The 22813-nt window shown below is 41.0% G+C and overlaps 1 protein-coding gene across 1 annotated transcript in view; it reads left to right on the plus strand.

The window, feature by feature from the left end:
- Positions 1-22813, plus strand: part of LOC111216868 (sodium/calcium exchanger 2-like) — a 165952-nt gene that overhangs the window by 104421 nt on the left and 38718 nt on the right. The window contains exon 4 of the mRNA XM_022738504.1: positions 19853-20352. Coding sequence (XP_022594225.1) covers positions 19975-20352 — 378 coding nt within the window. The 5' untranslated portion in view covers positions 19853-19974. The remainder of the gene's footprint in view (positions 1-19852; positions 20353-22813) is intronic.

Raw genomic sequence — 22813 nt, forward strand, 5'->3', positions numbered from 1 at the left:
TGTGTGTGTGTGTGTGTGTGTGTGTGTGTGTGTGTGTGGTGTGTGTGTGTGAATTGTGTGTGTATATATACACACACACACACACATATATACTGTATATATGTATGTATATATATATATATATATATATATATATTTAACAATTTTTACAGTTGCATGTTATTAAAGGAGAAAGTGGAGGCTACATGTGTACTGTACAGTCACAGCAGAACCACACATAGGATATAATTGTATCATGTCAATAAGTTAATAAAGCTCGAGGTGAAGAGCAGCAGTTTCCCAATGTCTATAAACAAGGATAAACAAAAATAACGTTACTGCTCTCTGAACTCTTCATTTTTCCGACCACTCATCAACACTGGATAATTATTATTGATGGCCATCATCAAAGACAAACTCAGTGTAAGACAGGGCCGTGGACACACACTGTGAGCCTCAGCAGTTCAGCGAGGCCGTCATACATAGATGAGGTGACGCAACAAGCCCATCAGCTCATTGCTGCTTGTTATATTATCACTGGTCAAGTTTGCCCTCAGGCCACCAGGAAATCTTCCGCTTCACCCAACGGGCTGTCTGTCCTGAGAAAACCAGTCCCATCACATCACCTTCATATCTCACTCTCATTCTGGACAGGACGCTGAGCTCTTCACTCATCTTTAACATTGTTAGTGAGCAGTTAAACCCATCATCTTGAAGCTTTTCATTTCTGATACTATTTATATGCATTTTTCCTGCATTAGCCGTCCAGTTTATTAACATTCAATTACCTCTCAGTGCTGTAGTTACGCGATTCAAACTGCCATCACGGGCTGGATGAGTCACTTCAGTGTCACTGCCCATAACTGCACCTCACTGACAGATGCCTCACTGTTTACTGATACAGCAGCTCGCTGTAGTGGTATCAGAGCTTAATAAAGTTACTGCTAATGTAAACTGCACATTTCCTTCTGTTGCTGTTTCACATTAAAAGCATTCAACTGGCAAACTTCAGGGTGGGTTTATTTGTCGGGAACTTAGCACTGCTATTGATCACCAAAAATATGTTTACAAAACAGAACAACAGTCATTTCAGTGATTGAGGCTGGAATAAGAGAGGGCAGCCACACCGAGCTGTTAGTTGAGATGGAGGCTTCACACCTCCAACTGTTCATAAAGGTAAACCACTCCTTTTATTGAGCCCTGCTGTTGTGTGGAAAACCTATTGCTCAGTACACACCATAAAATCAGATTGCGGTTTCTCACAGCCTGATGAAAATTCTTGACTTTATTAAAACAACATGACAACGAACGCTCACATGATCCTGCAGTTTGTTTGGCTGCACTGTAAACAGATACAGCAGCTGCTCCTTTCCTGCTGCATTTCTGATGAGGGAGCTAGAGTTAAAAAAAAAAAACCCATCAGTAACCACAGGAGTCACCAAATCAAGCAGATGTGAAATCTTGAAGATTAGAACTGGTGACTTGTGACTTTGCATGTTAACACTTTAACACTTGGCGTATTTGTATTTCTCCTTCTTGCAAAGCTGTGTCTTATAATGTATATGTTTTTTAATATAATGTGTCTGTATTTATATTTTCTCTGTAATGAGACTGAATACGTTTATGATCCTGAAGTACCATTTAGCATTTCAACAAAAAGATGTTTCAGCAGAGCCACTCTGGTTCACACAGTAGAGGCCTGGCTGTGATGGGCAGCTCCCTGTTGTGTCTCTTTACTCTGCATGGACTCTCTTGCAGAAAAGTATATTTCACACAGGAAATATATGAAAAGCTTTATTACTAAATATTACTTTGCAAACTGTCCTGTCAAACTGTTTTAGAAGCTGGTGTAATCCGTTAATGATAATGTTGTCAAACTATCCAACCAAAAATGCTGCCTGTGAAAACTTACTCAAACGGCTGAGATCACCTGGATTCTCCTTCTCTCCTCTGAGCTACTTCAGCTTTTGCACAGAAAATACTCAACTCTTTTATCCACTTACTGCTTATTCTCTATTTACTGAACTGCCTGGCATGTCTATATGAATAATTCACAGATACTGGAAATGTTCTTTCATACTCTGGAGTGGCCTTATTCATGTTGTTTAAGTCTCTCCACTTCTTTACTGACTGGCTGTTATGCAGATCGTCCACAATTTCTAGCTGATTCTACTTTATTGGTGCACTTAGCAACTGTGTGTAAAAGCTTTTGCTGAATGAATGAAACAAATAGTTAATGTAAGTGTCTCAGCGAGCGCAGCAGCGCGCTGCTTATTGTTCTAATCATTAGCTTTGACTTGTGAGATTCTGAAACACAACAAAAAGCACTTTTCTCTGATTTTATTTAACTTCTCATCCAGTGCTTCAGCTGATAGTTGGTAAACAGGTTAATTTTGCATTGACACAGCATTTTGTGTGTGTGTGTGTGTGTGTGTGTGTGTGTGTGTGTGTGTGTGTGTGTGTACATGCTTGCGTACCTACACACACGTTGCTAAGCAGCAGCTTGTTGTTGCCAAAGTGCTGTTTGTCTTGTGCTCTTTGAGAATTCCCATGAAAGAAAGAGAGATTGGCAGAAGACACACACACACACATGCACACACGCACACACACAATCTACTGCTGAAATGAAATTTTAAACCAGTGGTTGTGAAACTCTGCAGCAGAAACACTGTAACACTCTCACACACCAACACTTACTCATCAGGTGATGAGGTGAGATGTTCTCCCAGCAATCCCATGATGCTCTGAGTGTTACTGTCTTGAGGAAGATGCAGTGCAGTAGTGTCACAGATGAAACAGGGGGAGATAGCAGGAGCAAGAGACACATACTGAGAGAGAGAGGGAGGGGGGAATGGTCCACAGGTGGATGAAGAAATATCTCAAATGCATCTTTATGAAAAGTGTGATATGTGTGTGTGCATGTGTGTGTGTACATGCAACAGCAGTGTGTTCAGTCCCTTCTCCTCTCGAATAGGTCATTAATCACTCTAACTGGCTGCCTGGCGCTGCTAACTAACGCTGCTTAGCCAGGTAGAGGCTGGACAAACACACTATTCATGAAGCTGCTGTGATGGATGGGACACAGAACGGAACTGATGTGTGTGGTGTGTGTGAATGTGTAATGGTGTATTCACAGCTCACTCATGATGAACGGGACATAACGTAAGGAGCACGAGCGCCATCATAGATGAATATTGATGGACCACACATGAAGTGTGTTGCTCTTTAATAGAAACTGTGGGATTACGACTGTTAAAGGGTGAGACCGTTTTTTAGCCATGATCATTTAAACCACATTATTTGGAGGTAAACCTGAACGTGGGTGCACCATGTTCGTCTTTGCTTCCTCTTCCACATAAATGTGCCGTACATACCTCCAGGTTTGTTTGCAACCATTTACCTCACCAAGCCTTAACCACTGGAGAGGGAGTAAAGATTCTCATATGAGTATGTTTTGTAATGGTCGTTGAAAAGAAACACTCTCGTTGTTTCTAATTAAACACTAGAGGTGTAGAGGTGTTGTTTCTGAAGGCAATGACAAATAATTAATTTGTTGTTTAGTGTGTTTAGTGATCCATGACAATTCTAACAAGTTCTTGAAAGTCACACAAATTAGAGGTCTGGAAATGTCAGACTACTTTTGTGATACAGTATTTACATAGTGTTGTTTACCTGTTTTAAAGTATATAAACTGCTATAAAGCTGCAATGCATGAAGTAATTATCTGTGTGTCTTAAGTTAGAGTGGTTGGTCAGGTACACTCTGGCAAAGAGAGTGTAAGAAACTGAGAAAGAGGAAGAGGGGTGGGGTCTGAAAACAGGAGTGTACTATACTTGTGGGGACCCCACAAGTCCACACAATGGTTGTTTAAAGGTTAAGACTTGGTTTCAGGGTTGGGGTTAGGTATTCAGTTGTGATGGTGAACGTTAGGGTACGGGGCTTGGGAATGCATTGCATCAACGAGTGTCCTCACAAAGATAGGTGTACAAGGATGTGTGCATGTGTGTGTGTGCGTGCATGTTTATTGACATCCTGCTGGTTAGACAGATGCCTCCTTTTTTGTCTTTTGCCAGTGAAGAATGACATCACCTGCCAAAAGGGCACCACACCCACACATACACTCACACACACACAGACACAGACACACACACACACACACACACACACACACAAACACCAAATCTATCCTACAGTCAACATAAATATTGGATGATTCAGCAAAAAGCACATTATGTTAAAGCCACTAAAATTCTCACTGTTTGTTCTGTCTGGACTTTACTCTCTGCACTGAGACTTAATGTCAGCTCTGGATGTAAATCATGAAGAGTGGAATTGTGATTGTGATACTGGGGGGCTGCACACACACTCGCACACAAACAATAGAGAATAGGGAAAACTGTTCATTCAGTTCACGTCCATTGTTTTAGGCATGTTTTTGTAATTTAGGTCATCTGAACCTTTAAAGGTTAACAGAACAGAACGGAACTGAAATAAATACATGAGAGAGCCTGTCCATATTCCTCACCAGCAGACATGTCATCATCACATATGCACACAGACAGACACAGGTGCACACTGGGATGTCTGGCTGTGCACATAGACTGAATCATTCATTGATATCCCTCACAGCTGGGGTTCGCTTTTGACGTCCTCTTGAGAAACACTTGATAATCGTTTCTTCCTAAAAATTAGTGTCATCAAAATTTACAGCAGCGAAAGCTTTTTCACTGAACCTTCGCCAGCTGGCATCGGCTGATATTACAGAGGTGTCTGATGAAGGCCAATCATATTTCCTTTGACTTGGTTAATGTGATGATGAAGTGGGCACAGGGGGAGGATGTGGTGTGTGAGATTAGAAGGGAGGAAAATGGATGCTGCGTTCATGCCGAGGGCAGTATTCAGTGAAGGTTAAACCTTCCATTTGTAAAGGCAGCTGTAAAAGCAACATAATGAAGTGAATGTTCAACATTTCAGCTTTTTGTAGAAAGAAACTGTAAAAGCTGAGGTCCTCTGTACTCGTGATGGGATTGGAAGAATGAACTTGTTTGTCTCCCTCTATGCACACCCTGCAATCAGTTGGCCTTCCGAGCATTCTGATGCATGCTGGGAAGGATCCAGCTAGACCTGGCTGTAAATATTGTGGATTCTGTTTTATTTTCTCTCCTAACGCTTTCACACTAGCATCTCACAATTAAAATGGTTATCAATTAAGTGACCGATGTTCAAGTATAATGATCACAAATCATCTTCAAGAGTGGGAAATCTAATGCTGAATAATGTTGTTCAGAACGTGCAGCATCTTCTCAACTGATTAAATGTCAGAAATGTTGAAAGTCTGAATCCAGAGCAAAAGGTGGGAAGGACAGGAAGGTGAGGAAAGTTTAACATAAGCTTTGTCCACACTACTATGTTTTTGTGCATCTCTTTTGCTACATTTACCCGTGCTGTCCACACTGCTCTGGAAACATTGCTGACCTGTTATAGTTTGAAAATTTGACACAGACGTCCACAGTCACTCCCTGATTGGGTCTCATCAGCCTGGACTACCAGTGGTGAAAGCAACATGAATAACAAATTACAAGGGTTACTGACCTTGTTGTCTGTGTTAGTAGTTGTTATTCAGTTAAATCCTGCAATTTTAACGCTACAACTATCTTTACCGTTCCTCGTGCACATTATTTTCTGCAACTAACCAACTGCAGAGTAGACAATCTGCTTCCTGTTAACACTGGCTCGCACACGCCCAGTGTACATGAATGGTCATGTGATGCGCATTTTCAGATGTGTTCGTTTGGACGTGAATTGTTTCTGATATGGAGTTAAACACTCGTCTAGACAGAGATTAGTGTGGACATAGCCATGGTCTTCAATTAGCTTGTTTTGCATGACTGACGGCCAATTCAAACTACTGTCATACAGGATATGACGAATAAAAACTATGAAGGTAAGTACGTTGCAAAATGTGAGAGCTTGTAGGAGTCAATGTAAGAAGTTGTAGAACAAAAATCTGAATTTATATGTTGAAATTTTCACTTGTGTTAAATATTCACACACCTGAAGTCACAGAAAAACTTGACAGCTTGTAGAAAAAATTGTTTATGTGCTCATATTTTGCAACATATCGACCTTCATAAAAAAACACAAATTGTCATATTTGGTCTTATTTGGAAACTGGAAAAGCAATTTCATGCTTGATGCATTCTGGCTTGAAAAATTCCAGAAACTATTAATTGAAAATGGTCAATTCTTTTTTGTCAACAAATTGTTTAATCTACTAATCATTGCTGCTCTAAAGCATGCTGATTTCAGAGAACACAGAAAACTGTATTGACATGGCAGATTGGAGCTGTGCTCAAGATTGTGGTAAATGCTGCTTTCACGTCATATCAGAGTTGTGAAAATGAACAGCTTCAGACTTATAAATACTGGTCATGTCAACACGTGAGTCATAATTTCATCTGGATTTCTCCATTTACGATCAAAATTTACATGATACAAGACACTAGTTTGTGATGAAGACAAATTATTTTTGTGCTGCAAACTCTTCTCAGACAAATAAAGGTTAAAACCTAAACACGTCCTTTTGTGACATTTGGATCTCATTAGACAGAGTGGTCTACTGCCTCTCATCCCTAGATTAATGCTCGAAAGCCTCAAACACTTTTAATCTAGACCGCCTGATGTTTTGGCAGCGTCTAAGAGATCAAACAAATAGTCCCTCACGAAACAAGACGCTGCATATGAAGAGCGAAAAGAGCGAGATAAGGGAGGGTGTGATGAAGAGAATTAGTGGCAAGGCATCAGGTGAGTTGTTTATTTGCCAAGAGAGGTTTCTCCTTCCTGGTGTGTAACCTGCTGTGTTCCACTGTCTTTATCCTTTCATCACTCACATGGCAGACACTCACACATGGTATGTGGCCAGGTTGAAAAGCTGTGTTTGTGTGACAAAAAAATGAACATTAAGAGAGAGAGAGAGAGAGACAGAGAGAGAGAGAGAGAGGACAGAAGTAGACAGAGAAAAGCACCTTCCAGAGAGTATTTCTGCCACGATGCCGTCTGCTTTTAAAACACTAGAGACAAATTGTGTAGATGGCTGACTGTAAACAGTTCAGAGTGGCAGGTGTCCTTAGATCCTTTGCCAAATGCTTCACTTCTTTACGGTACTGTCAGGCCAGGGAGGACAGACAGGAAGTGTGGGGAGAGAGAGTACGGGAATGACACGATGACATGCAGCAAATAGTCAGAGCAAGGACTCACTACTCGGGGAATTTACAGCCACTGTTGGGAAGGTCCTTACTTTTGAAATGTAATAGGTTACAGACGACTGAGTGATGTAACTGTTGGGATTATTTCACCAAAGTAATGCAACTTATTACATTTGATATTTTCTTGATTATGTTTCAATACCATTCACATTAGTGCCCTATAGAAATGTCACAACCTGGTGACCTCTTCAAGGTCATATTTAATAAAAACATGATGCTGAATTCAGTCAGTGAGTGTCATTAGATCCTCTCTCACTGGCAAAGGGGGATGTATTGTGTTGTTGTATAGGGCTGAGTCCTTTGACAAAAACACTGAAACTGTTGATCGGTTTATTGCATCAATTTCAGGAGAATCTCCCACTTCAGCTTTCATACGTATCAGATTAATAATTGCAGGTTAATACTTCTGCATCACGCCCTCTATAAGTAGCTCATGAAAACATGGTGTTTACGTCAGTTATCTGAGGTTGTTGGTCATATTTTCAGGTTGTATCTACAGGTTGTGAACATTAATTCGACTGTCACTCAAAACAGCTGTTTCTGCCAAGAAAGGGTGATTTCAGATGCTTGTGTTTAGTTATTTATAAATGAAGTTACTTGCAAATGTTGAAAATAGAGATTTAGAAAGGACTTAGATAAACAGATTTGATAAAATGATATCAAGGTGACATATTAGAAAATGCCTACATGGAGTCAGGTGTCAGGTACCTTAAATGACCTACACTGTTTTATCAGGACTTGTTGCACACATGCTGAATCTGCTGGACATGATAGTTGTGATACATGATTGTCTGTGGGATGTTTATGCTGTTTATTAACAGTTTATTAGCATTTCTAGTTGATGCTCCTCTACTGGAGGGCCCAAGTTCAAACCTCCATAACAGAAAGCATCTACCAGACTGAAATAAGACAATAAATCCCTCATGGCTCCAGAGCCTGTTCTGAAGTTGACCTCTGACCTCCCCGTGGAAGATGGCACACATAAAGAGATAATTACCCCCTCAGGGATCAGTAAAGTAGCTGTGCTTTTTGGCACACATGTACACATTCTCAGGATGGGTGACCCAGTGACAGTGGAGCATTTAACTCTGTTCATCCACCAAACCATTCACAGTCATTTTTCAAATGGAACAGAATCCTAAAACAAACGATTTAAATATTTCATTTTTACATTTCACTGGAGACAAAGCCTGACTTTATTTGAGAGGTGAAACAAGACTCTGTGTGCATGTCATCTTGAAGCTAAAAACTGTCTCATTGATTGTCATTTTAAACATTAGAGTTTAAAATGATATACAAAATGATCCAATTGAGCATATTATACAATAAGAGAGAGAGAGAAAGAGAGAAGCGACAGAATACCTTTCTCATTTTGTCTGTAACACAGAGCACAGCCTCCCTCTGGGATCTACAACAGTTTAGCCTTTATTTACTTCAACTCCAGAGCGTAACAGACTTTTATTAGAGGCAGGTCTTTATTTCTAACTCCCTCTGTTTGATATGTGGCATTGGTCATAGTGGTATTTTAGTACAAAGCCTTGTTTTCAGTCGCTCCCGTTTGTTGTGTTAAAGTTACTGCATTATGTTATAATACAAACTCACCACTTCCTGTAATCATTTCAAATAATACTTTCTCTAGCGTTTCAGTGGGTAGGAACCCTTTATTTCTTAACAGGGCTTTTATTGCTGTGCTGCAGAAAGAGTATTGTTTCATTTCTGTTGGTTGGGGATTCTGTTGTTTATATGCTGTTCAGATCTTTAGCAGTTACCGATGACTCCTCTCTCAGATCAGAGTTTCTTATGTTTAGTTATTCCTTTTGCCTCCTAATGATACATGTAACAAAAGTAGTTTATTTGCTGTAATTGAGGCGAAGCTCAGTGTATTGGAAGCGCTCCTCTTTTTCCCTGCAGTTGCAGAGAAGCCGGGAAACGAGAGCAGCTCAGTAGACTGACTGTAACAATAGATGTAGACCTAAGCCCCCGTTTGGCATCTATACACGGTCTTAGCTGCCCAGTCGGTTTCAGCACAAATGACTTACTGATATTAAACATCGATTTATCATTTGCTGTGTGATTTGCTCAGCGGAGAATGGAGGGAGGGAGAGAGGGAGGGATGACCATGACTGAGCAGCCATTAAATAATAGAGAGACAAAGTGTGTGGGATTCAGGATGGCAGAACTCATTAATGTGTGCATTTGTGAAGTGGATTTGTGATGGTATTCTGGTCATGTTTAACATGTTATTCAATGGTAAAATTTAATATCAAGTCCAGTTTGTCTTTAAATCTGTTAATATGGAGTCTAATGACTGGAGCTTGATGTGTAAGATTCAGAGGGGTAGTCAAACCTCTCCTGTGTTGATTCTTTAAGACTAATTAATGGTTCATTGTCTAAATGTCATTGTAGCAAGTCAATTATTAATGATACTAATCAGTAGACACAAAAAAACACATCAATCTTATTCTGACTCCTGCTTGTTTCATTAAATACTAACATGCCCCAGTACCAGACCGAACAGTTCACAGGTCGACTGTTTGCAATAAATGGATTTGAATGAACATGCTAACTTGCTGCTGGCTGCAGCAGCAACATGCTCATTGCTTCATACCAAATGGGGATCAGAGGAAAATTAAATGCAGTTTCTTGCAGATAGAAATATTTTGTTTGGGGGGTTTTGTTTGTGTTCGTCACATGTCCCTTGTAAGACATTGTATTATGTCAGCACAAAATCCTGTAAAAAGCCTGACTGATAGATGTTGCTGTTGGTATGTTGCCAATAAAACTCTTACAATAAAAAGAGGCAGCTGCATGAGAAGGTAGGTTCAGTTCACGTCTACTGATTTATTAATGTAGAGAGGATAGAATATACAGTCAATCTCTGCTTAACTGTGCACCGTATATGTTCTGAGTCACTAAAAAACATGTTTATGCATGATATATACGGTATATATACATGTACTGGTCCACTTGTCAAGTACACAAATATAAGTAACAATTTTATTCTAATAGTTATGGATTGGGTACCTGAAAATGAAATCATAGTATGAAGTCTAAGTGGCTGACCTTATTAAATGTAACAGTGATAACCTGAGCTCAGATCAAACAGAATTAATATTGAGCAGAAACCAGAATCAGCTGTGAGCAGTAGATCCTTTGTAATCTTAAAAAGCACTGAATTCTGATATTGCTCATGTGAGAAATTAATTGAAACCAGGGCAACAAACTCTTTTTCTAAATTTAGATTTAAAAGATAAGTTTGAAGTTGGTCTGAAAAAAAACAAGAGGGTCAAGTGTAGGCTTCTTCATGAGAGGTCAACCACAACAACTGCATTTTTAAAATTGGAAGAGTCGATAATAGAGAGGATTTGTGTTCCCACAGTCTGAAACACCTCTTTCAGAAATATATTGGGGATAATGTTTAGTTGAGGTGCAGGAATTTAGGAGGAAGATTACCTCCTCTAATTCTAGCATTGAGTTCTGCTTGAAGTGAGATATAATGGCAGAGGGCTCAGTCCAGATGAGGAGATTTCTGGTCACAGGTGTGATCTGGAGCCTAATGTCATGTTTTTATATAGAAGAAATGGTGGAGAGATTGCTCACATATCTCAGTGGTGGATTAACCACTGAGCTGATTGCCTGAAATAAAACCAGGGGTGGTGGCAATTACTAGCAATCAAACTGGAAAAGTAAGAATGCTTTGCTTCTTTAACTGCACGCTGATGAGCCAACATCAGGCTTTTTAGGATTCAAGAAATATCTGGAGTTTGGAGCCTTCATACCTCTTGAAATCAGGGGAGGCATTACAATTTACACATTTCATCCCAAGGATGTCAACAAGGATGCTCTGACATGTTCTATTAAAATTATCTGGCAGATCCTTGACAGAAAGGCCCTTCTGATTACGGGTATTATAAGTGGAGGCAGCTAAGAAACTGCGAGCCGACATGGAATTAAAAGACCAAGAGGGGGTACAGATAGGGGGCTTATGAGCGGGAGGCGGGAGCAAGTATGGAAAATCACAGTTTTGTTATCAGAGACAATAAAATCTAGCAGTTCAATATTTCTTAGACAGACACCACAGGACAGCACAAGGTTCAAGGACTGTTCAAGACTAAAAGACTCAAAGAGGTTAATAAAATCAGCAGTGAAACGTATATATTAAAATTGCCAAGGATAAGAACTCCTCATATTTGGCCATAATAAACTAGAGAAGCACAGAAAGTTCTTGAATGAAACCAGTCTTAGCCTTCGGCATGCAGCCTATAAATCAAAGCACACAGTACCGGATACTGGGCAATTAAAAAGAAAACAGAGAGACAAAGAAGAAAAAGTATTAAGAGTGAAAAGTAGTTAAAACCATCATTAAATCATTAAAATGATACCAGCAATGTCTAGACATTCAAGGTTGATTACAACAGGGGAAGTCAGGGGAACATACATAACACTTCTCAATTCTAAAAAAAAAAAAAATAGATAAATAAATCCATTTTTAAAAAAGTTAGATAAACCTTAAACTTCAGTTCTCTCAACATTTTACTTTTTAACAACAACACAAGCCCACAACAGCTGTAACACTGACTGAGGTTCAGCCTCTTCTCTTCTTGTTCGGCGCCTTGTGTTGATACTCAGTGCAGCGTGGATGAACACTGTGACATCCAGCCCCTGTCAGGTCAGCATGTGATTTTGAGTGCCAGCTACACCAAGTCTCTGTTATGAGGCACAGCGCGTGTGTGTGTGTGTGTTTGTGTGTGTGTGTGTGCAATTTGTTTAGCTATGCCATGAAGAGAAAACTGTGTGTGTCCTCACAGAGCACACACACACACATTACAGTAATAGGTTTAAATTTACCTTTCTTTCCGGCCACCACAAAAAGAAATGAATAGGAATAGACCTATCAGCATCAGCAATCATTGTTTAATGCTCTGTTTAAAAGTCTGTTAGATGAGTGGAGGATTACAGCCAGAGGCTAATGAAGGCACTTGCTGTAACATGCATGATGGGAGAGACCAGATATACAAGCATCGACAGAGATAAGAGAGGGAGGAGGAAGTTGGACTGAAACAGTAGAAGAAGAGGAGCATGTACGTGAGTGTGATGGTGTGTGCCGTTATGTGTGTATCATAAACAAGGTCAAAACCTTGTATATGGCTGGACACCATCGTATTTGCATTCAGCCTAGTCTCAACCAGTTCCAGCCCTTTATCTGTTTGCTTCTCTCCTCCTCTCTGTGCTCACACATACAGTATTTTGATACAGACCAATTCCCAATAAAGCTGTTCTCATTTACATGTTTTTCTCTTTCTGTCGTCAGACAATGGAACAAGTATAAAACAGTCACTGAAGCACAGCCCATTAAGACTACATGATAGCCAACAGTCACTTTCAAGTCATTTGCAAGCTGCTGCTCTGCTGCTAAAATCCTGATTTTATAGCCACAACACTGTCTGACAAAATCGCCAAACACAACAACTATATTTCCACTATATTTGCATGTAAAATGATCACTCAGAACAACAAAGTTAGATGCTCATTCACATCAATGTCAGCTGCCTCATGGTCAATTGAATGAGCCGCATGAAGAGGTGTACCTGTACAGGAAAGGCCTTGTGCTCGCAGGCCAATACTGACGACTCTCTTCTATGGGAAAGTTTAAGGTTTGTTTAAAAAGTCGGTAGGCTTGTTACTATAAGTCTTCTTGGCTGGATCACAACAGCCCTATAATGCGAATGTCAGTGACTGACTGAGTGATAGAGTTGAGTGATCATTGTTCCACCACTGGTCAGCCGAACGCTGCGTTTCAGTCACTATTTCGTACTTACACGTAAACCTGAAACCAGCTGACACCGGGCGCAATGCAAATAGGACGCAATGATGTCAGTTGTTTACAGCTTTCAACTACGTCCTCAATTTTCCACAATGACCATACGCAGTCCAGCCATATACTTTAGGTTTTGACCCAGTCTTGTTTGAGAGGAAGTCACTGAAGGGTTCCAGAACGTCACAGTCACAAGTTACAAAGTTCCTGAGTTGGCAGCACTTCCTGTAAACGCCCCCTGATAATGTAATAAATATTGTTCATGCCAAATCATTTTGATATGGCAACAGCCAATGGGGAAACTCCAACATTCTGATGGCCGACCAACCTCATCACTCAGTCAGTCAGTAATTAATATATACTTATCATATATAATTAATTCATATTCATGAAGGGAACTGGATCTGTTTTAGGAAATAAACACTGTGTGCTGTGTGTGTGTGTGTGTGTGTGTGTGTGTGTGTGTGTGTGTGTGTGTGTGTGTGTGTGTGTGTGTGTGTGTGTTGTGTGTGCTCGGTCTTCCCCTGTAGATGAATGAAGGCTCTCTATCTCTCTCTCTTTTTACCATCTATTTCTCGGCCTCCCTCTCTCTTTCTTTCTGTCTCTCTCTCCCACCTCAACGTCCCCTGTGGTGATCAATTACCCCACCAAACCTCTCCCCTGGTTGTCATGGCAACATACTGCGCCTGTACTCCAAATGGCGACTATAAACATATTTATGACTTGGGTCCACATCGTTTCTGTGTCCCTCCTTTTTTCCTCCAGCTTTCATCCCTCCTTTTATTCCTCCAAACCTCCATCATTCCTGCGGCCTTTTCTATCCCTTGTTTTATCCTTCATCTCGTACCTTCCTTCACTTTGATCATTTCCTGTTATTCCTTTCATGCCTCCTTCTTTGTCTCTATCACTTCTTCTGGCCCTCCTCTCATCTCACCTTCTTTCCATCACTCCAATTGCCCCCTCCTTTTCTCATTTAATCCCTCCATCTATGTCTCCATCACTCAATTTTTTATCATCTTTTACACCTCTGTGATCAACCCTTCATCTTCCCTTCTTCAGTTACCCCCCCTTTTACTTCTCATACTGCTCTTCCACCTTTCTCCACTCCTTTCATCTCTCTTTTCTTCCTTATAACCATCTATCACTCCTTCTAACCCTGCACTCCTTCTTCTACCGCTCCATCCCTCCTTATTTCTTCTTCCCAACCGTAATTGCCTCTTTTCCATCCACCCTCGTATCACTCCTTCTGCACCTTCCATCCCCACTTCAACCCTTCATTCCTGCCCTCCTTTCTCCTTCATATCTCTCCATTCCCTCATCTCCTTTCTTCTACTCCTCTTTGCCGTGTGCTCCCTTTTTTCTGCCATTTCCCCATTTGGTTTCCTCCTCTCTCTTTCTTGCCTTCTTTCTCTATCATTCTCCTTCCAGTCTCTTCTTCCAGTTCTCTTTAAACTCTACCTTCATCCATCACTCTTCCGTGTTATCAACATCAACATTCCTCAGAGAGCATTTATTTGTCTTACTGCTATTTGTGCAAATCACCTGCTGGAAATACAGAGACAAGGAAACGCATGTCAACAGCAGCAGCATGATTTCACATCTCTACTTCTACAGATTCATAAAATGGAGAGGTCAAACCTGTGTCCTTCCTTTTGTTCATTCATGTTTCTCATTCGTATTCTTCTGTCGTCACGTCAAGTAAATGAATAACTTCTCTCAAATTGCACCTTTTAAAAGGGAATACATCAAAAGAAACTAGAGGTAATCCACTCCTGCTGGTGAATATAAGAAACACAGTAGAGTTCTCACTCTCATTTTAGCTCATCTTCACTCTATCGCTTTCAAATTGGAGGTGGTCCCGGCTCGGCTGAAGGAAGCAGGCAGCTAAAACAGACAGTCAGAGTGGACAAATGGAATTAATATAAAACCTTCATGTCATTAATGACATCAGTTTACTGACAAAACACCCTATCATCATCAGTCATACTCAACACTCTGATGGTAAATGAATTTTATATGTATTTCAGCACTTTACTGCAGACCCGATGGAGGATCTCCCTACTTTCCCTCTGTCGCCTGAACTCACTTCACTGTTACAGGTGAAACGGCTACGATTTCTCTTCCATTAGCCAAAATGTTCTCTGCATTATTATGATTCCGATTCAAGTGATGGGGTTTGAGTTTAACCTCAAAAAGAAAAAGAAAAAGAAAAAAAAGAAGGAGGGAATCCTTTTTAACCATGTTAACTCTTAACTGAGCACAGATATACAAAAGAGTGTTAGTCAGTGTTATAAAGTTTACCTTTTACAGATGCAGAGCAGTAAGAGTTTAGATAAATGAGACGAAGTGTGTGCTGAGCTGGCTGTTGGAGTTTGGACCAAAGAGGCGAAACCTCACAAGACCAGGGGCCAGAGGGTTGGCCAGGGGTGGCACAGACCCCTCCTGAAATCTGATTGAGTCCTATCATCAACCTCCTACCTTCATCAAACCTCCTCTGACTCTGTATGAGTCGACTGTTAGCATGTCTTGTTGGAAAGTCTGTCTACAAAGAGGCACTCATTGATGCCAAAGAGATGAAAAACAAGAAGAAGATGCAGAGTGAGTGAAAAGTGAAAGTGATGAAAACAATGACAAAGTGTACAAGTACTTACAAAATAAGACAAATAAATGACTGAGCAATATACACAGCTCTGTGTCTCTGTTTGCTGTCAGTCTCACCTGTTGCTTCTGCTCTAGCTGGCTCTGCCACAGCAGCATGTTGGCCTCCTCTTCTTATTCATCTCTCTCTTCGTTAGATGTCGTCCCTTCCTGACCCTGTCCTGCTGCTTCAGCAGCTCTGGTTAAAGCATGGAAATACTGCAAACATTAATTGTATAGCTGGTCAGACTGTTGGGAGAGACAGAGAGAGACTGTACCATTTTCAGCATTGAGGGGTGGGGGTTTCAGATGACAAGTTCAGATGTGTTTTCAGCACATATTTATATGTTATTATTTACATGTTTATGTGTAAATACATATAAGTCAGCAAGTAAATTGTCATACTTGACACAACCTCTGTATGGGCCCCCCCTGGGCTTTGGCGTGGGGTCATCTGTACCCACTGACGATGGGCCTGGTGGAGGACATTTCCTTCAGCCCTCCATCAATGAACACTGGTCTCAAAATGAGAAGAAGAAAAAGTGTGTGTTTGTGTGTGTGTGAACTTTGCTGTGTTGTGTTGTGTGTGTTTATGTGATTGAATATACTGTGTGTGCAGACTATTATTGGAGCCAATTCACATCAGCCTCTGTCTGTTTGACTTGAGCATCCTAGCTGATAATTAGAGTCTAATATGAGACAGACCAATAGGAGAACAGCAGCCTGAAGCTACTCGTCTGATGGTTTTTGAGAACAAACAGACCTTTCTGGATGTGGAGCACATTTCATCCTGACAACACGACTCTCGTTTCATTCCTGTTGTGTTTGTTGGCAGAACCGTTCAGCAGCCTTTACTGTGCTTTTGGGTTCAGGCCACAGGAGATACAGAGAAGCAAACACAGAGAATAAACACGTTGTGTAGTTACACAAATCCAAATCAAAACCACACAGAATGTAAACATCTAACTCCCGTGTGTGATGTTTGTCGTGTCAAAATACTTTGTTGTCTCCAGATGAGTGGTCAGGTTTGTCAAAGGAGACATCCAACATTTGAAGAGGCTGACCTTGGTTTGTTGTTTGAACTGGAAGTGTTATCATTGTACAGCAGCAGGAAGCCACCAGTTCATTACAACTGGTGGTTGGTCAGTAAACTGGGATTGTTCTTTTGCTGGTGTGTCACTCCACTCAAAGAGTTTTATTTTGTAACGATGTCTTACGGACATTGTAAAGCTATGTTTTATTATGGATTTATTGTTTGCATGAACCAAAATGATCAGTGAAACATTCAGTTTTTTCTTCAGTCTTTCACCACAAATTGTTCAAGTGTGTGACATCATTTATAAGAAGGTAAACATGAGGGTGATCTGATGGCCGAACGGTTGGGTTGCATACCACGTGGACTCAAATGCCCTGACCAGCAAGTCCCCGATTCAACTCCCAGCTCACCATCATTTGCTGCATGTATTTTGTTTCTATTGAATAAAGGCACAAAATGTCCAAAAGATAACTTAAAAAAAAGAAGCTTAAAATCAAATTAGTCTCTCTTTTTTGGAGGACAATATCATACGCATTAAATACCCAAAGGAATAACACCTTAATGAAGAAGTCCTTTAAAAATCTTTTTTATTGTCGTTCATGTCATGAACATAATCTTAAATATGATGACAGAGAACGGTGGTGCAGAGATAGAGAGAATAGAAGTTAAAAGAGAGAAGGTGCTAAACTGAGATTATCTGAGGTGTGTGACAACAGAAGGCGTTAGCAGGTGCTCTCCTCCTCACAAATGGACAGATGGAGAGAGAGATGAAACAAGAGGAAGGAAGAGAGAGGTAGAAGATTAAGGGCCAATGCACATACTGTAGGAAACAGGGTTGGGTCCATCTGTCCATGCTTTGGTTTCACACTGAGGTTTAAATCTCACCAGTTGGTGTACACACGCAGACCTGCTGCACTATACCTGTGGGGACACTCGCTGATATAATGCATTCAACGGCCCTTTACCCAAACCTTAACCTTAACCATCACACTCCTAACAACACCTAACCCTGAACCTGAGTCTACCCCATCACTAAAACCAAGTCTTAACCCTCAAAAAACAGTCAGTTTTTGTCCCCATGGTGACACCTCCATGGGTCAGTGTGCACTCAGGTTAAAGTCCCCACCAGGATATAAGAACAAGCTCACACACACTCACAGAGTTGTAGAGATACACAAGACAGGGAGCCACGAAGGCTGTCAAAACTTGGCAATAACCAGACAGTTTACGTGACTCAAATATAATCAAACAGCCTCTTTTACCAGAGGTCACCATGGTGACTCATCTCTTCTTCCTCTCTCTGTCCCTTCTTTCACTCTCTTCTTCTATCTTTCAACTCTCTGCCATATTCCTCCCATCATTATCTCTCTACCTGTCTCTTCTTCTATATTTGTCTTTCTTTCTTTTCCTTTCCTCTCACCTGTCTGTGACTGCCGTCTCCTGCCTGTCCCTGTTCTCTGTTTTTCTGCCTCTCTGATCTGAACCCTGGTCTCTGGTGTGACAGCTGTGTCCTTGTATGCCATCCATCCACGCCAAGCATCTCCTGGCGAATCCTCTGCCCGTAATAACTGTAGCGCTTCCTCCATTCAAAAAAAATACTTTGTCTGTGAACATAATCCAACCAGCAGAACATGTTTGTTGTTGCAGTTTAGTTGTATAGAAATGTTGTTTGTTGGAGACAGGTTGAAAAGTGTAATAATGCTGTAGTGTACTCTGCACACCTTTATCTACCCTTTCAGTCTTTCCATCTCTTCTCTCTCCATCTTCACATTTCTGTCCTTCCTTCCTCCTCCTTATCTCTTTCTTGTGACCTCCGGCTCTGTCTGTCTTTCTATCTCTTCTTCCTTCCTTCACTTTTTTTCTTCACTTCTTTTGTAAAAACATTTTTTCATTTTTCTTTTCACCTACTTCCGTTTCCTAGAATTCTTTTATTTCTTTTAGTATTGGATGTTTAAATACACCCATTTCAGTTCTTGCTTGAAGTTCAAGGACCGCTGTCATATGAGCAGTGAAGACGAGAGAATAGAACTGAGCCTGGACTCTTTCTGGTAAACACACTCTGCTTCTCGAGAGGGATTCGACATTGAAAAGTAAAAAAAAAGAGTTGGATGTTCTTGAAGGTCTGTAAGTGTTCTGAGTTCCACCTTATGTTATTATTCTTTACCTGAAACTAAGATCTTACCCAACCATTTTATAAATACTGAGGTGATGTCAGCAGTCCAAGCAGACGACATACTTTAATTTACTAAATTCTATGAATTCCTAGAGAAAATCACTGAGATTATCGTTGTCCTCTATGGAAGCTTCGTGCACATAACAATCAAGAAATAGTGCGCACTCAAATGACTTCACGCTTTCACACAATTTACGCACATTGTTGTTATATTCAAGGAACACCCTTGTCACACTTGAAGCCTACCCTGACAATACCCAATACCCACAGCTTTATGCCTGCTACCAGGTAACTTGCCACGGTGGACTAGACAAAAACAAACTCAAAAGAAATCCCTAAAACCAAACAAAAACAGTTTGGTACATCAATCTACTTTCCTACCGACTACCTGCACTCCCCTGCACACCTGCGTATAAAATGAGGTGTGCACCTGCCCCGCTCCACCGGCCTGAACCAACCTTGCAACCTGCGCTCCGCCTACAACCCTGCATCTCACTAATTGACGCAACTGCCATATTTCTACTCAGCGCCACCTGCTACATGTACTCGCCAGCCAATATCCAGCTGAGCAGATGTTAGCTGGAGCTGTTTGCTAACTGGACATGTACACACTGCCTGTATGCCTGTGACTGTGAGAGTGTGTACTTTTGTGACAGCCTATTTTAAAACTCCAGATCTTTCTGTTTCTCTCCTCTCTGCTCCTGTCTCACAGCGTTGATGAAAAAGAGTCAAAACAGCTGCAGTTTTTTTTTTTTTTTTTTTGCTTACGTTGAAACATGATGTGTTTTTGTCAAACGAACAAACTCTCTGAGGAAGAAGCTGTTGTCAGAACAACAGACTGTCTGGTCTGTTGTGAGTTCTGTGTTTGGAATTTGAAGGTTTTTTCAGTGTGTCACAAACTAACTCCCTTCTTTTTTCCTTCTCTCTCTCTCTCTCTCTCCCTGTAGGTGAGCTAGTCGCACCACCCTCAGCTCTACCAACGCCTCCCCCTCCCACCTTCCTCAGCCTAAACCCATCGTCCTCTGCCTCCACCCTTCTCTCCCGCTTCTCGTGGGAACTACACGCTGTCATGTCTCCCTTCGCCTCACCCACCTCCATCCTCCTTCTCCTCCCCCTCCTCCTCCTGCTGCCTCCCTGTCAGCCAGAGTCCCAGCGTATTGAGCCCAGCGGCGACCCCGACCTAAGAGCGGTCTCACCCTCCATATTCCCCTCGTCCTTCCTGCCTTCCGTGTCTTACGGTAACAGCACCAAGCCCAGGGGCAAGTGTGAGGAGGCGACAGTGTGCAGGCCTGGCATCCTGCTGCCCGTCTGGCAGCCCAACCAGCCCGGGCTCGGCGACCAGGTGGCCAGAGCTGTGGTCTACTTCGTGTCACTCATGTACATGTTCCTGGGAGTGTCCATCATCGCGGATCGCTTCATGGCGTCTATAGAGGTCATCACATCACAGGTGAGGACGGGTGAATGGAGGAATAGACTGGTGGTGTAGTCAAGGAGGGAACAGTGGGAACATGCCATTAACTGCTTCATGTGAGCGACTTATGTGTATGTGCAGATGTCTGCCACTTGACCTTTTTCTGAACTGAATAGAACATAATGGAAAATAATTCTTACTTCTGTCACTTTAGATCACGATCAATTTGATATTATGATTTTTTTTTGTTTTTTAATGACATGCTGTATCATGATTCATTTTCTAGGAGGCAAACTGACTGTGGGTGTATCCTGCCTTCACTCAATGCATGATGGGATAGTTTCCAGTTTGGACAACAATTTACAGTGGCCTTTTTTTAAGTATCCATTTGGCCTGTGATCATTTTTCAGTGAATTGTTTAGTCCATAAAAATTTAAATTGTGAAAAATGCCTAAAGCTTAAAGTCTTGAAGTCTCCCTGGTTACACAGCGGCCACATTGTTCAGCTCCTGCCGGACACTGTTGTTGCATGTCAAACCCCCGTCTTGCTCCTGTTGATTCCTGTCTGCCTCCTCACTATCGAATGTCCAATGAAGGCAAAAATACCAAGAAGAAAAATCATCTTTAAAGCAGTGAATCGTTACAGCTGAGAAGCTTGAACCAGTTCATGTTTGACACTTTGCTCTTTAAACTGGATGAACGTACCGGATGGGAATTGTGTTTTCGCTTATTTAATATTCATTTTTCCCAGATTTGAAAAGCTAATTGGGTACAACGAATCACTATAGTTGTCTGAGCGTGTCCTCTTCAAGGGAAACATGCATTGCTGTCAGAAGTAAATGAAGCACAGCACCCATGAAGCCTGTAGATAAAGAGGCAAGGGTCTGATTTCAAAACATTCAATGTAGAAATCTAACATTAGAAAGGACAGTTTGTCTTACAGTCTTAGGAGGCACCAGCCATCAACACAATGGTTACCGAAAGAATTTCACTGTGACTCATAACAAACTTCATTTGTTTAACTTTTAAGTCAGGAATCTTTTCGTTTTCTTGTTTTTGTCACTTTTTATTTTAATGAGAACGATGGAGCACTCATGAGTGAACTGAAAGCTGAGATCACTTGCTGATTCACCATCTGTCTTCTTCACGCTCTTTGATAGTCCAGTTTTTGCTATGGGCCTTAATATGAGAAGAAAAAAAAAAAACAATGAAAGTTTTTTTAACATTTTAAATTTTTTTTAAAGATCATTTTGTTTTAAAATATATATAAAACAAAACAGCCAGAGCCAATAAATCAATTATATATATATATTTATAATTACATCCTTCCACCAAAATTGCAGTGTTTTGCAAATGATTTGTCGGCCCACGTGCAGTACCTCTGCAGCCCACCCCTGCAACCACTGCTCTAAAACGTCTACCTTCCGTGGAGTTTTGTTCAGTTTCATATTGTTTGCAGAAACTGTGCTGACTGTGCAATAAGACAGCTAAAAATAGCTGTACTTCATGTTAACCCATTATGAGGCAGTGTAAGTGCATTCTGGTCTGGGATTTAGACCTAAATGATTCATTAAGGCCTGATATGTTGAAGGGCAGTGAGTGTGTTTGTTGACCATTGATGGAGTGAAGCTGCCAATGAATGTGTCTGCGTCATCATATCACCATCTCTTTACTGCAAGCTCGGCCTGATAAGTGTCCTTCATGGGCTCACATACATTTCCCTCTCCATCCATTTACCCCCCTCTGTAATAGTGTAAATGACCCTCAGCTGTTTTCACAGACAGAGACAAAGACGGTGTCTTTTACCCAGGAGGACAATAGTCATGAAGTGTGTCTAAGTGAGCACAGCAGGAATCACTGAGGTGGAGTCTATCCCTCTTAGTGTATACTGTGGTGGACTTAGTGGAAGAGTGTGTGTGTGTGTGTGTGTGTGTGTGTGTGTGTGTGTGTGTGTGTGTGTGTGTGTGTTGTCCCAGACGGCCTGTACTGGTTCAGGTGCTGAGGTTGTGCCGTCATAAGCGCTGTAGAAAAAGAGAGGAAGGGTCCTGGGAGGTTTGGATGGAGGCTGATGCTCAGTGTGAGAGAGGAGGACAAGGAGACGTGATGGTCAGCTGGAGGGAGGAAAGAGAAGAGGAAGGACAATGAAAAACAGACTCACTTATTATCATAGACCTAGAAGTATTAAAAGTATTTGCATTAAAATATACTTGCAGAATGGCCATTTCCAAATACTGTCTATGATATCATTGGATTATTATTATTATTGCTGGATCATGTGTCCATCACTTTAATGTTGCAGCTGGTAAAGATGGAGCTCATTTTAATAACTTTATACACTGCTGGGTACTATGTGAATCAATAAACCTAATATTATCTTAATATATTATATTTTGTATTATTCCAAAAACAAAAATAATGTTGTATTTTGTTTTATTAACTTTGAATTATTATGAGTGTGCAAATGAATTAGTAACTTCAGTTGTAAAATAAATACAGTG

This window comes from Seriola dumerili, unplaced genomic scaffold (assembly GCF_002260705.1).
Source record: "Seriola dumerili isolate Sdu_G_001 unplaced genomic scaffold, Sdu_1.0 BDQW01000036.1, whole genome shotgun sequence".
Taxonomy (NCBI): domain Eukaryota; kingdom Metazoa; phylum Chordata; class Actinopteri; order Carangiformes; family Carangidae; genus Seriola; species Seriola dumerili.